This window comes from Zosterops lateralis (genome assembly GCF_965231275.1).
Source record: "Zosterops lateralis genome assembly, chromosome: 5".
Taxonomy (NCBI): Eukaryota; Metazoa; Chordata; class Aves; order Passeriformes; family Zosteropidae; genus Zosterops; species Zosterops lateralis.
In genome coordinates this window covers 57,093,609-57,106,121 of record NC_139766.1, presented here as the reverse complement: position 1 = coordinate 57,106,121, position 12,513 = coordinate 57,093,609, and the positions used below count along the sequence as shown (strand labels likewise).

Below are 12,513 nucleotides of genomic sequence, written 5' to 3'. Positions count from 1 at the left end.
GCTTTCTCCTTTCCTTTGTGAAGAATATGCATACCATAGGGCTGGATGATCAGCAACTCTTCAAAGCCAGATTCTATTTGAAATTTTTCATTAAATATCATAATTACATTAATGCGTGCAAGGCTGGTGTGATACTTAAACTATTTAAATAAATTACATTTAAACATAAAGCTGGTGATTCTCGCATAGCAATAAAAATATAATTTCTCGTCTTGCTTTCAGGAAAATTGTTCAAATCAGAAGACTTGCCACTCATAGTGGAATTTTTTCTCATGTTCTATAAGGATAAGCCCATAGACTGGCTTATAGACCACCTGCTCTGGGTTAAAGTGTGCAATCCGGAAAAGGATGCAGTAAGTATTACTGTGAGTTTATGAACATAAATAACATTCAAGCACTCTCAGTGACAAAGTTTATTTTCAAAAAGTGGAATATAAATATCTCAAACTGGTCTTACTTTGGACTGACCAGAGTTTCTGCTCCTTCTTGGGTTTTATGGTTCAAGACTTTTAACTGGTGCAGCCAGTTCCTGCTCCAGGATTTGCAAATGTTACTTCTGTGTTGATAAAGGAGCAAGAAGAAACAGACAGGAGTTGTGCAGAGCAGGAGATTAAGGGGAGTGGAACAAGCAAGCTTCAAGTTCTACTCTATAGCATAAGTGACTTCTGGGAATAGCAGAAGGTCCCTGGTTTTGCAGAGTCTCCAGACCCACTTCATACAGATAGGAGCAAGCTTTTAAATCCTGCTCTGTGGGTTAGGCCAGCTCATAGGAGTTAGAGTGAGCCTAAGTTCTTTCCTGCCTGTGAAAACAGATTAAAAACCTGATGATATTATGTTGACATCACCCATTCAAGATCAAACACGTGCCAATCTCCATCCAATAGATGAAATACTTTATTTATGGGTGCCCCATCTTCTGAGACCTAATTTCTACCTAAAATGAAGCTGTGTTCCCAAAAGGCACACAGGAAGGCAGCTCATGGAAGTCTGCTCTGACCAAGCCAAAGCAGAGTGGTGTCCACAGGTTTCTACTGAGCTTCACTTCTGCATTTGCAATTTTAATTGCTGTGGGTAGCGAAAACCTACAGAGACAAATCAGTCTCACAAGGCCCTTAGGTGAGAAGGACCAGTGGCAAGACCTGCTGGGACTATTCATAAGAATGCAGAAAATGGAGACTGGGAGAAGGCTGGGGATCCCAGCTGTGGTGCCTTCTCTGTTTGACAAGTTAAAGCTGTGAACTTTCCTATAGGCACCAGAGAAGGCAAGCTGACAACTCCTCACACTTTCTCATTTCCAACCAACTAAGAGTGTCACAAAGTGATGACATACTGTGCTACACAGGAGAGTCAGCAGGGCACTTGTTTGTGGTTTCTGTGTCCCATCCTGTGGTGATGGATGTTTGGCATGTATTTATGTAGAATCATAGAATTGTTTGGGTTAGAAAAGACCTTAAAGATCATCTTGTCCCAACCCCCTACCATGGGCAGGGACACCTTCCACTAGACCACATTGCTCAGAGCCCCATCTGGCCTGGCCTTGAACATCTCCAGGTGTGGGGCATCCACAGCTTCCCTGGACAACCTGTTTCTGTGCCTCACCATCCTCACAAGAAAGAACTTCCTCCTCATAGCTAATCCAAACCTATTTTCTTTTAGCTTGAATCCATTCCTTCCTGTCTTTGTCACTGCAGGCTCTTGTAAAAAGCCTTGCTCTATGTTCCTTGCAGGATCCCTTCAGGTACTGAAAGGCTGCAATTCCCAAAGCCTTTTTTCCAGGCTGAACAATCTCAATTTTCTCAGCCTTTCCTCATAGGAGAGGTGCTCCAGCCCTCTGATCACCTTGGTGGCCTCCTCTGGATTCAACAAGACAAGTCCATGTCTTTCCTGTGCTGGGACCCCAGAGCTGGGTGCAGCACTGCAGGGGGGCTCTCACCAGGGCAGAGCAGAGGAGCAGAATCCCCTCCCTCCCCTGCTGCCCCTGGGGCTCTGGATGCAGCCCAGGACACATTTGGCTCTCTGGGCTGGGAGTGCACATTGCTGGGTCATGTCCAGCCTCTCACCCACCAGCACCCCCAAGTCCTTCTGGGCAGGGCTGCCCTCAATCCTCAGCCTGGATTGACACTGGAGGTTGCTCCAGCCCAGGAGCAAACCCTTGCAGTTGGTCTTGTAAACTTCATGATATTCCCATGAGCCCACTTCTCAACCTTGTCCAAGTTTTCAGCCTGAACTATTAACATATCAAGGTGCATCTACGTCTGCTCGCCAAGTTGGAAAAGACAGTTTGTGATGATCAGAGCCATCAGATCTCTGCATGGTTCAGAAACTTTTTCATGCCTCCTGTGAACCATCATTCACTGCTGGGGTCCCCAGTACAAAAAAAAGCCATGGACCTGTTAGAGCAGGTGGAGAGGCCACAGAAATGGTCAGAGGGCTGGAGACAAGCTGAAAGAGTCAGAGCTCTTCAGAGTGAAGAAGAGAAGGCTTCAGGGGAGACCATTTAGCACCTTCCAGTACCTAAAGGGAGCTTGTAGGAAAGAGGGAGAAAGTCTTTTTATGTGTTGTGACAAGACAAGGGGCAAAGTCCTAAACTGAAAGATGTTTAGATTGGATATAAGGAAAACATTTTTTATGGTTAGGGTGGTGAGTCACTGGCACAGGTTGCCTGGATAGGTGTAGATGCCACATCCAGTGTTCCTGATGAGGCTGGATGGGGCTCTGAGCAACCTGGTTTAGTGGAAGCCTGTCCACTGCAGGGGAGTCAGACCAAGATGATCTTCATAGGTTGCTTTGAACACAACCATTCTGTGGTTTTGTGATCATATGCAGTGGCCTGTATCTATCACATGCAGTGGGAACTACAGGCTGCAAGCATGGAAGCCCTGACTCAACAAGCAGCCTTATCTCAGCTCCTGCAGAAATGACCACACCTGCCTCATGCCACTGATTATCCTCACCTGCTGCCAGAAGCAGCTCTTTTGATAGTGCCGCCATAGCACAAAACAAGACATTCTAGAGTCTGTATTATTGCAGGGGATGAATTGCAAACTCTGGCAGTAGAAAGATCACAAGTTTATTTTCTTAAAATTATTTCTTCTTTACTGAGTTATAGTGTACCTTTCAGAGAAACAGCTGCCAGCAAATCAATTTGCACACAATGTGTTGTGGTTTTACATTGTTTTGCTGAACACCTGCTGTGGACAAAAATAAAAATACTTAGTTTTTTTTCAATAGGTTTCCTCAGGGTGTTTTGAAATTTTAATTAGTACTCCTATGGAAACTATAAATCCTCATGATGGTTTTAAGCCAGCTGAGTGAAGATTCAATCACTCCTGGCTTTAGAAGGCATTAATATAGTTAATGTAACATTTTTCTTTTATAAAACTGAAAGTCATTGATGGAAGAAGTAAGCACATTATCCTTTCAAATTTTAAGGTATGAGGCCTGGGATACAGAAAAGTTAAATGATCTTCCAAACTCATATAATAATTCTGTGGCAGCACCATGAGTACAACCCAGGGAGTCTCAGTTTCGCTCTTTGCTTTGTTCCTTGCCATTATGCAATTCATTGTTGTATTAATTACTGTGGCATGTTTGTGTCATTGTATCAAACCATGATGCTCTATATATACACAGAAAAAAAAAATGACATTTAAAGAAGTAGTTTGCTATCATTCAAAGATCAAGAAATTCCAAAATTAATACCAATTACGGTTATTTAATTCCTTGATATATGTCATGTCCCAGGTGTAGTAAACCAGAAAATTGTGGTTGAAACACAGTATTTAAGGTCTTTATCTAATGGTGGGATAAAAGATCCAAAACTTATAATACATTAAAAGCCTCCCATGCACAACAGAAAGAGGCAAAATTATGAAGATTGAAATGTAATCAGGATCTCTCTTAAGAAGATCAGTTTTGGTCAAAATAGTTTAATTAGAGTGATATGGCAAGGCTAAGAATTGAAATAAAATTTGTTAGAAACAGCTAAGAAATCAATCAGTTTCAGATTTGAGTCCATTTTTGTCACCCTGAGATGTGATTCATCACGTACTGTCCAGAAATCCTGTGTTACTGGTGGTTGAGCCTTCAAATCTAGATAAGAGCATGAATGGAATTGGGAGTTTTAGTATAGAAAGAGTGTGTTTGACATAAGGTGACTGTCAATTTAAGGAATTACTCATTTAAATATGGTACTCATTTAAAAAATCTGGACTCATACAATTAACTACATAATGAAATTGCCTTATGGAACATAGTTTGTCTCTCTTTGGTTAAATAATCCTTCACTCCTTTTACTTTCTTTCCAGACACACTGTGAAATGGAAAAGTCAAAGTTACGTATCCGTGCTAAACCATCTCTCTTTCAGCATATGGGAATTCATTCATCATTGGCTGGGAAGATACAGAATTTGAAAGTAAGAATAAGAAACTAATGCCATATTTTTACATTACATTTACATATGCTTGTGTTCTGACTTAGTTCTCAAATGAGTTTCAAGGACCACATCTTTGGCATTAGATGGCATTTCCAAATCAAATTATGTATTTTGCAGATTTGGTAGAGAATTTTGATCTGGCATCTAAGCTGCAGGTGGAGCACTGCTCCTGCACAAACACCGTTGAATCTCTCATTGAACAGCAGCTTTTCATGGCATGTAGGAACCCACTTCACAATGCAAGGTTTCAGATGCTCTCCTCCATGCAAACAGAGCCACGATTGTTTGTTTTGGCTGAGCAGTTCACATTCCCAATATGAGGGAAAATTAAGAAGGTATATTGGTAGGACAAGGTGTGCCTAACATGATGGCCACAGATTTTTAGGAAGAGTTTGGAGGGTAAACCACATATCTGATAAGGACATGAGCAATGATGAACCAGACTTCAGGAATCTCCTGATAGTGCCATCTAGACTAGTGACAAGACTTATCAGTTGGCTCAGACTAGAGATTCAGGTAGCCCTTAGCAGAGCCCAGCAATCACATGTTCTGGCAGAAGGCATCCTAGACTGTAGGAGAATACAGGTGACCTCACCCCTGATAAGTAACAGCTGTGTTAATTACCCAGTACAGCCTTGCTCCTGATGGGTCACAGCTGTGTCCAGTAAGGATGAGTGAGATAAAAGAGGGGGTGAGCTGGTAGGGGGAGGATTGTCATGGAGGAGGATCCTTAAGGAGCATGAAGGAGAGAATCACGAAGAAAGATCCTGGGGAGAGAGAATCCCTGCTGTGAGGTCAGTCTGGGTCTGCAGTCAGGGCCTGTTGTTGGAACCTGCAGTCACAGTCCAGCCAGGTAAAAGCTGCAGTCAGAGTCTGCACACTGATCCCTGCAGTCAGAGTTCAGCAGGAAATAACCAGCAGTCAGAGGCTGCAAGGGAAACCTACAGCAGGAGCTGCTGCAGGCAGAGTCAGGGAATGGTTGGAGTCAGGATGGCTGAGCTATAGAGAGGAATAAACCAGGACCCTTTTCATGCTGTGATAAGCAAGAAGTCTGTGCCTCAGCTCATTTCTATCCTCTAACAAGATGGCTGTTGAAACACTAGGCAACTATGAAATAGCCTTCTATGAAGGTTTTTGTTTTTAAGTCTTGGCAGCTAAGAAACAATCAGTATGCCTCTGTCTTCAAATTGTAACACTGAGTCCCAGTGATTACTCTGAAATTAATATTCTATATTAATTAAAAATAGATTGTATATTTTTTGACATGGAGGCGATTATTTTCTGGAATCGCTTCCTGTAGTAATTACAGATACCGATGCACTTTTTTTCCCATTGTATGGGTGAAATTACATTTCCTTATATCAACAGGATAAAGATTTTGGAAAAAATCTACTATATAAAGCACATAATAATCCACCTGCAAAAGTGTATACAAGCCTAAGAATATACCAGCAATATACCCTGGAAAAAGTTTACAAAGGACAAAACTTTCTTTGGGCTTCAGCTCCAGTGGCAGGTGACTACATCAGGTTCACATTTTTAAATCCACTAGAAGTTGAAAAGTAAGTATTACGTTATATGGAACGTAGAAACCTACATATATCCAGTTTGGAAATACCTGAGTCTGTTGGAAGTTATTGGTGTTCAACTGTTTACATAAACCTTGTTACTGAAAAAAAATTTCCATGATTTGCTATTTCTCTACTCTTCTTCTTGAACTCCCTTCCTGAAATACATTTCTTCATTAGTAGTTAGAAAGCTTTGTAATTTTTTTTCTTTCTTCAGCTAAATATTTTACACTCTCTTATGATAATTCTCAAAGGAATTTGTATTTAACTGATGAACTTCATCAATGGTGTCACTGAAAACTTTGTGTAGCTGCCAACAGAAAGGCTGTTTGTGTGATGTTGAGTCTGTATCTCCACCTAGTGAATAAACAATAAACACGAGTGTAATGTAGTGATTAACTGGTTCATGCTTTCTGAAACCTTGGGTAAGCTATAGTTTTGCATATTCCTGTTACTGAGAGGCTGCATTGGATGAAGGTAACTTACATATGGTATTGTCCAGTTGCTGGTTCCAGCCCCATTACACTGCTAGTCTGTGAAAATGTATGGTTAATCCTATAGTATTTGGTAGTTTTAAGCCTTGAATATTTGATATCAGAGGATAGAGTTTGGTGCTTTAAACTATCTTAGCTTTTCTGGATCTAAACCCCTAAGAACTGCTAATTTTAGAATGTAATTTTAGAAACTTCAAACAGAGATTTTTATTCTTAGATGTTTTTGCTTGGATTCTTGTTTGGTCAGTGCTCTTGCTTATTGGCTATAAAGGAAATTGTTTAGAAGCACCTGAGTTGACCAGTACTGGTAAAGGAGGGGAATTCTCCTGGCATGTAGTATATGGCCTAGTAGAAATAGAAATTTTTGCTGCCACTAACCTTCCAGAAGCCCATTTCAGTCTTCCAATTATAGGAGCAGATCAGAGGGCATAGCCATTTAAACATGGGAAGTTAATTTATTTGGAACTTGAGCTCTAGAAAGTGGGAACACTTGCATTTGTGGTCCCAGAGAAAGTTGGTTTATATATTTGTTATTTTTAAAACAAAGCTACTATATTATGGTTTGGTTTGTAGTTCCAAGGCCTATTTCTGTTCTCCATAGCCCAAAATTATATAAAGAAAAGCTATCTGAAACTTTCCTTCCAAACTGGAAAGAATTACTTCCCTAGAAGTCTTCTAAAGTATAAAATACCTGGAAATAATACACCTTTATCACCAGGTACTTGTTCAGAAGTGGGAACATGGAGCACCCTGATGATAAGCTGTTTAATACTACTGTGGAAGTATTGCCAGCTGATGTAAGTCTCTCATTTAGAACCATATTTGATTTTCAGAATTATATTCAGCATAAAATGTCATACCCTAGAAAATACTTCTTGAAATGTTATTGTTTTATTTTTTTTACAGAAAACACTAAGGAAAGAATTGGCTGATGAGGGAAGTAAATTTAACTACCCAGCAACCAAAGATGGATATTTAAAAATAGGTAAATTGTTTATTGTCACTGCAAAACCAGAAATTTTGTTCCTACATATGAAATGTTTCTGCTCTTAAGAATTTCATTAACTCTATGATAAATTCAACATTCTAAGGTGAGCTAGTAAGGAAAAGAAACCCTTTGCATTACTGCATGTTGTAGTGTATGGTGTTTGACCAATGACTCTCCTATTTTGTTTTAAATACTATCTGTGGTAAAAGCAAAGACATCTAATTAGAAGAAAACCTAATTACAGTCCCTGTAAAGGGTTCACATGGCAAGGTTTTGGTAGCTGGGGTAGGGGGGTGGAGGGAAACTACAGGGGTGAAACTTCAGTGAAAAGCTGCCAGAAGTTTCCCTTATGTCCAGTGGAGCCAGGGGCAGCCAGCTCCAGGACAGACCTACAACTGGCCAAGGCTGAATCCATTAGGGATGGGGTAGTGTATTGTGGGATAACACATTTAAAAAGGGGGCAGGAAAGCTCTGTCTAACAGCAATTGCAGCTGGAGAGAAGAGGGAGAATACATGAGAGAAAAAACTCTGCAGACACCAAGGTCAGTGAAGAAGGAGGGGCAGGATGCCATTCTGATTCCCCTGAGGAGGCAGGAGCAACAGAGTCAGCATGTGATGATGAACTGACCATCACCCCCCATTCCCTGTCCCCCTGCACACCTGGGGGTAAGAAGGTAGAGAAAATCAAGAGTAAAGTTTAGAACAAGAAGGGAGGGTAGGGGGAAGGTGTTCTTAAGATTTGGTTTTACTTCTCATTACCCTACTCAGATATGATTTTTTTTCCCAAGTCAAGTCTGTCTTGTCCTTGAGATTAATTTGTGACTGATTGATCTCTCCTTGTCCATATTTCAACCCATGAGTCTTTTCCAAAATATTTTTTCTCTAACGTATTCCTGTATTTTATTTATAATTTGTAATTTAGAGCTTTTTCAATTATTTAATTCTAATAAATGTTCATATGGGTCTTGTTTGTGGTTGTTTTTTTTTTTTTTTTTTTTTTTTTTTTTTTTTTTTTTTTTTTTTTTTTTTTTAGGGGCTTTTGAAAATGGCATTGCAGAAGGCAGCGTCAATCAGTCCATAGGAAAAATCCAGGCTATTCGTTTGTCAGTCACTTCTGATTCTCCAGTCTGGGTAATACTGAGTGAGGTAAGCATGTCAATTAAAGCATTTTTATTCATTATTAAATGAATTTTGGTTATTCCAATCATATAGTATTTCCAACCGTTCATCTTGTTTAATTTTGAATAGAATTTAGTGTGGAAAAACACAAGTGAAGAATTATATTAATTATTTTCAGGAGAGAAGTTAAACATGCTTCATTGGAAATGCTGGAAATGCTCAGATGGGATGATTCCCCAGTTTTGCAGTGCTGTAACTGTAGTTGCTAGGACTTGGGGTTTGACAAACAAAGCTTTTTTCAGTCACCATCTTGGATATTACATTCTGTCAGCATTTTCAGATGAACCTCTGATTTTTTAATTCTTCCGAGTTTTTCCCGAGTGTTTAAATGTCAATAAGTCTATAAATAGGAAATACACAGCAGAAGTCACTGAAGAGAATTACTACAGCCTTAAACACTAGCCATAGCTGGAAGAAGGGAAAAACTAATGTCATAGGAGAAGCTCCTGCAGGTTTTAGAAAGTAATAGATTTTGTTTTTTTCCAGGTCCTTATCAAGACATCTGAAAACTGAAAAAAATACACTTTTGATGTGTCACTTGTTATGTATTGCTTGAAAACAAGGCTGACTGCAAATACAACAAAAGGACTGGGTCAAAAGATCAATTCCATACCTGTTTAATTATTAACACTCTGTATTAGGAAAGAGTTGAGATAAATCTTACGTCTTTACATGACAAGGTATATGAAAAGAATGTTAGTAATTTCTATAAAATGTTCTTGAGTAATATGTCATATATAAAAATCTTGCCTTAGTTTGACAACATTAAATAGATATTATTATAAACAATTGATAAGGCATTATAGCCTGCCTCAGGGACTAAAGCATAAAGGTATAAAAAGTTTCACCAGAAATAAAAATACAGATATTTTTGAAAAATATTGAGGACATGGTGTTCAACTCCATTGAAAATACTGGTCAATTTTGTAGGGAAATTAGAACTGAAGGAAAAGTTGTCAATGTTCATTGCAAGTATTTAAAGTAGTTCACAGGAACAATATAATGTTATGAAAATTGATCTCAAACTTAATATAAATGTGTTTCAGCCTTAATGTAGCATAAGTTATGTGAATTTTTTTTTAAATGAGAAGTGCCTACAAGTTACCATTTGAATAACTTGAAACTTAAGCAGGTTTGTTTTTTTTTTTATGATTGTAAAACTTCTCAGTGAATTGTGCATTGAATTAATTAAAGGAAATAAGGGTATGATGGGTGACTATATTTTTGTAGAAAGAAAATCTATTTAAATAAATTTTTGGATCTGAGAATTAGATAATCAGTGTGTACTGTTATTTCAATCCTTGTCACAAGTTCAAATTCAACCTAAATTTGAAAATAAAAGCTAAGCCACAATAGGTTCATTTGAAAAGTTTTTGGGAAATGACAATCCACCTTGGACATCTGCCTGTTAATGGGCAGAATTCCAGTATCACATCCTTAGCACATGAAGCATGGCTGCATCCTCATTCCCCTGCACAGGCATTGCATCCTGACAGCAGCAAATAAACTGCAATAAGTGGATTTGTATTCAATGGGTTGCATTAATGTACAGTTGTATTCCTAATGCCACTGTGTTTTACATTTAGAATGAGATGGGATTAACTTTTTACATTAAAACAATGCAGAAGAGTGGGTTTTTTTCAAAGACAACCTCTAGTAATATTTCTTAATATTGCTTAGAGGTTTATTGTTTATTTCATTTAGACTTTTATGTACGAGATTGTTTATATACTCTGGTGCTATCTATATGTGCATGTAGATATAGGTACATAGGTGTGTTGGACAAAATGTTGCAGCCTTCATTAAATTTGGAGTTTTAATGCCAGTTAAGAATTAGTGCACTAATCCAGCATTCTTAGAGGTATACTGGGGGACACCTTTGTCCCTCAGCACTTACAGTGAAAACATAAAACCCTATGTTGCCATTGCTTTCACTGCAGCAGATTCATTCTTGGGAGCAGTGTCTGCATTCAGAGTGCCTTATGCTCACTTGTTACAGTGTCACTATGCAGGAAATTCCAGAGCAATTATTTAAATCAGAGAAAACATAGATTATACTAAAATAATAGATTTTGATACCAAAACATCCTATTTTCACAGTGAAATGAGATTTCTCTCTAGTTGTTGAAGTATACTTTCAAAAAGGTCATTAGAATACTTGAAATTATATTAGGAAACGATGACTGGGTTTTAAAAAAGTATTTTAAATGAATTTTTTTATTCTGTGCTGCCAGCTTGGTGCTTCGTTCCTTGTTTCGTTTTTACATATTTTATATAACTGTTGCAATCACAGAATTCCCTTCCCATTGCTCTGATGTAAACAAGGTTTTAGTTGATGATGTAAATAATGAATGCTTCACAAGAACCATTAATTCTTCCCTGTGCTTTTGCAAGAGAAGAGGTTTCTTGCACAGTCTCCAGAGCCACTGTAAAACCAAAGGAACCTCCTAAGAGGAATTCTGGATTTTTCACTGGAGAAGCAATAGCAAAAAAGTGAGTATTCCAGCCCCAGGAAGTTTACAACAAGGGAGTGCAGTGGAAGAATACTTCAGCAATAACACTTGTGTGTGTTATTGGCAGCAGCTACCACTGGTGAGTGGATTACCTGGCTTTGTTCACAAGGAGTGGTTACAGAACACCTGCAGCTTCTTTTCCACCCTGCAAGCAAGATCTTACCTGTGGTTTTCCAAGTAATAAACCTATGCACTGAACCTTTACAAACCACACCTCTGAGCCCAGATCAAAGACTGAATATAGAAGCCGTTCCATAGGAAGGCTTCAGTTCAGGTCCAGGGAATAAGGAACTTCCTCTAACTTTACAAGTGACTGGTTTTGAAGTCTAGGCATTGTGATTACCCAAGGTGCTAAACCATAAGTGAAAAAAACCTAAAACCTCTGAAATGAGTTTCAGAGCATAAATCACATCACCAGGCTGACTGAGTGAGAAATTTTGCTTCAGTAATTTCATGTGGTTTAAAATGTAAGTCTCAAAAATAAGGTCTACCTCAGGCTTATTGTGCCTGTACTTAATCATGTTAAATGTCTGTGTGGTAAGAAACCACAATTTTCAAGCTTAGTTCTGTTACCAAAATTCTCTGAAAACATTGGGGAAAATAAGACTCTCTCAACACTTGTCTTTTTACTGTTAGGGAGTAAGGCATTACTTTATTCTTGGCCAAGAGGTGTGTGCAGCTGGCAGTTTCAGCCTCTGTGCTGGCACACTTCCAAAACTTTTTCACTTATGCCTGCATTTTTAGCAAAGAAAGGATTTTAAGGCTCATTGGTTCCAAGTTACATAATTCTCTTGATGAATTAGTATTCTGTCCTCTAATGGTTATTGATTTTGTGCTCTTCATGCTAATTTGGTCCACATCATCTTTTTCTCATCTTTTTCTCAGATGGGAGGTGTCCAGATTTTCTGGTGTTAATCCCCTCTGTGTCTTCTGGTTACTTCAATATCCTTCAAGAGCCACAAAATGAAGATCCCAGATGTCCAATCTTTAGTTCCCTTTGGCTCTGTTTACTGAAGCTAGTCAGGTTATTTTTAGCAAAATTAAGGTTTCACTGATTTAATGATCACAGTAACAATAAGTCTGTGAAGAAAACTAGTGCTGGCTAAAAGCAGGCACTGCTTACAATTAATTAAAAAAAAAACTAATTAAAAATTAGTTAAGAAACATACGACTTTGATCAGTTCAATTTTAGGAATTCAAACAATTTTGATTTTCACTGGAGCATAGGTATTAATTTTCTGAATGATGTATCTCCATTCTCGTCTTAAATCTTTTTAGGGACTTTTGAAAAGGGCGTGCCAACATTTGTCTTCAGTACAAAAAGCAGACAGGAAA

The 12,513-nt window shown here is 38.6% G+C and overlaps 1 protein-coding gene across 2 annotated transcripts in view; it reads left to right on the top strand.

Moving 5' to 3' along the window:
• Positions 1 to 10,074, top strand: part of MGAT4D (MGAT4 family member D) — a gene marked incomplete at its 5' end in the record, with an annotated part of 35,445 nt that extends 25,371 nt beyond the window's left edge. For both annotated transcript variants that reach the window (XM_083861755.1, XM_083861754.1), the window contains 7 exons: positions 223 to 353; positions 4,308 to 4,415; positions 5,805 to 5,998; positions 7,217 to 7,295; positions 7,405 to 7,483; positions 8,520 to 8,632; positions 9,152 to 10,074. In XM_083861755.1, the coding sequence (XP_083717881.1) occupies positions 223 to 353; positions 4,308 to 4,415; positions 5,805 to 5,998; positions 7,217 to 7,295; positions 7,405 to 7,483; positions 8,520 to 8,632; positions 9,152 to 9,178 (731 nt within the window). In that variant the 3' untranslated portion in view covers positions 9,179 to 10,074. The remainder of the gene's footprint in view (positions 1 to 222; positions 354 to 4,307; positions 4,416 to 5,804; positions 5,999 to 7,216; positions 7,296 to 7,404; positions 7,484 to 8,519; positions 8,633 to 9,151) is intronic.
• Positions 10,075 to 12,513: the final 2,439 nt, after the last annotated feature.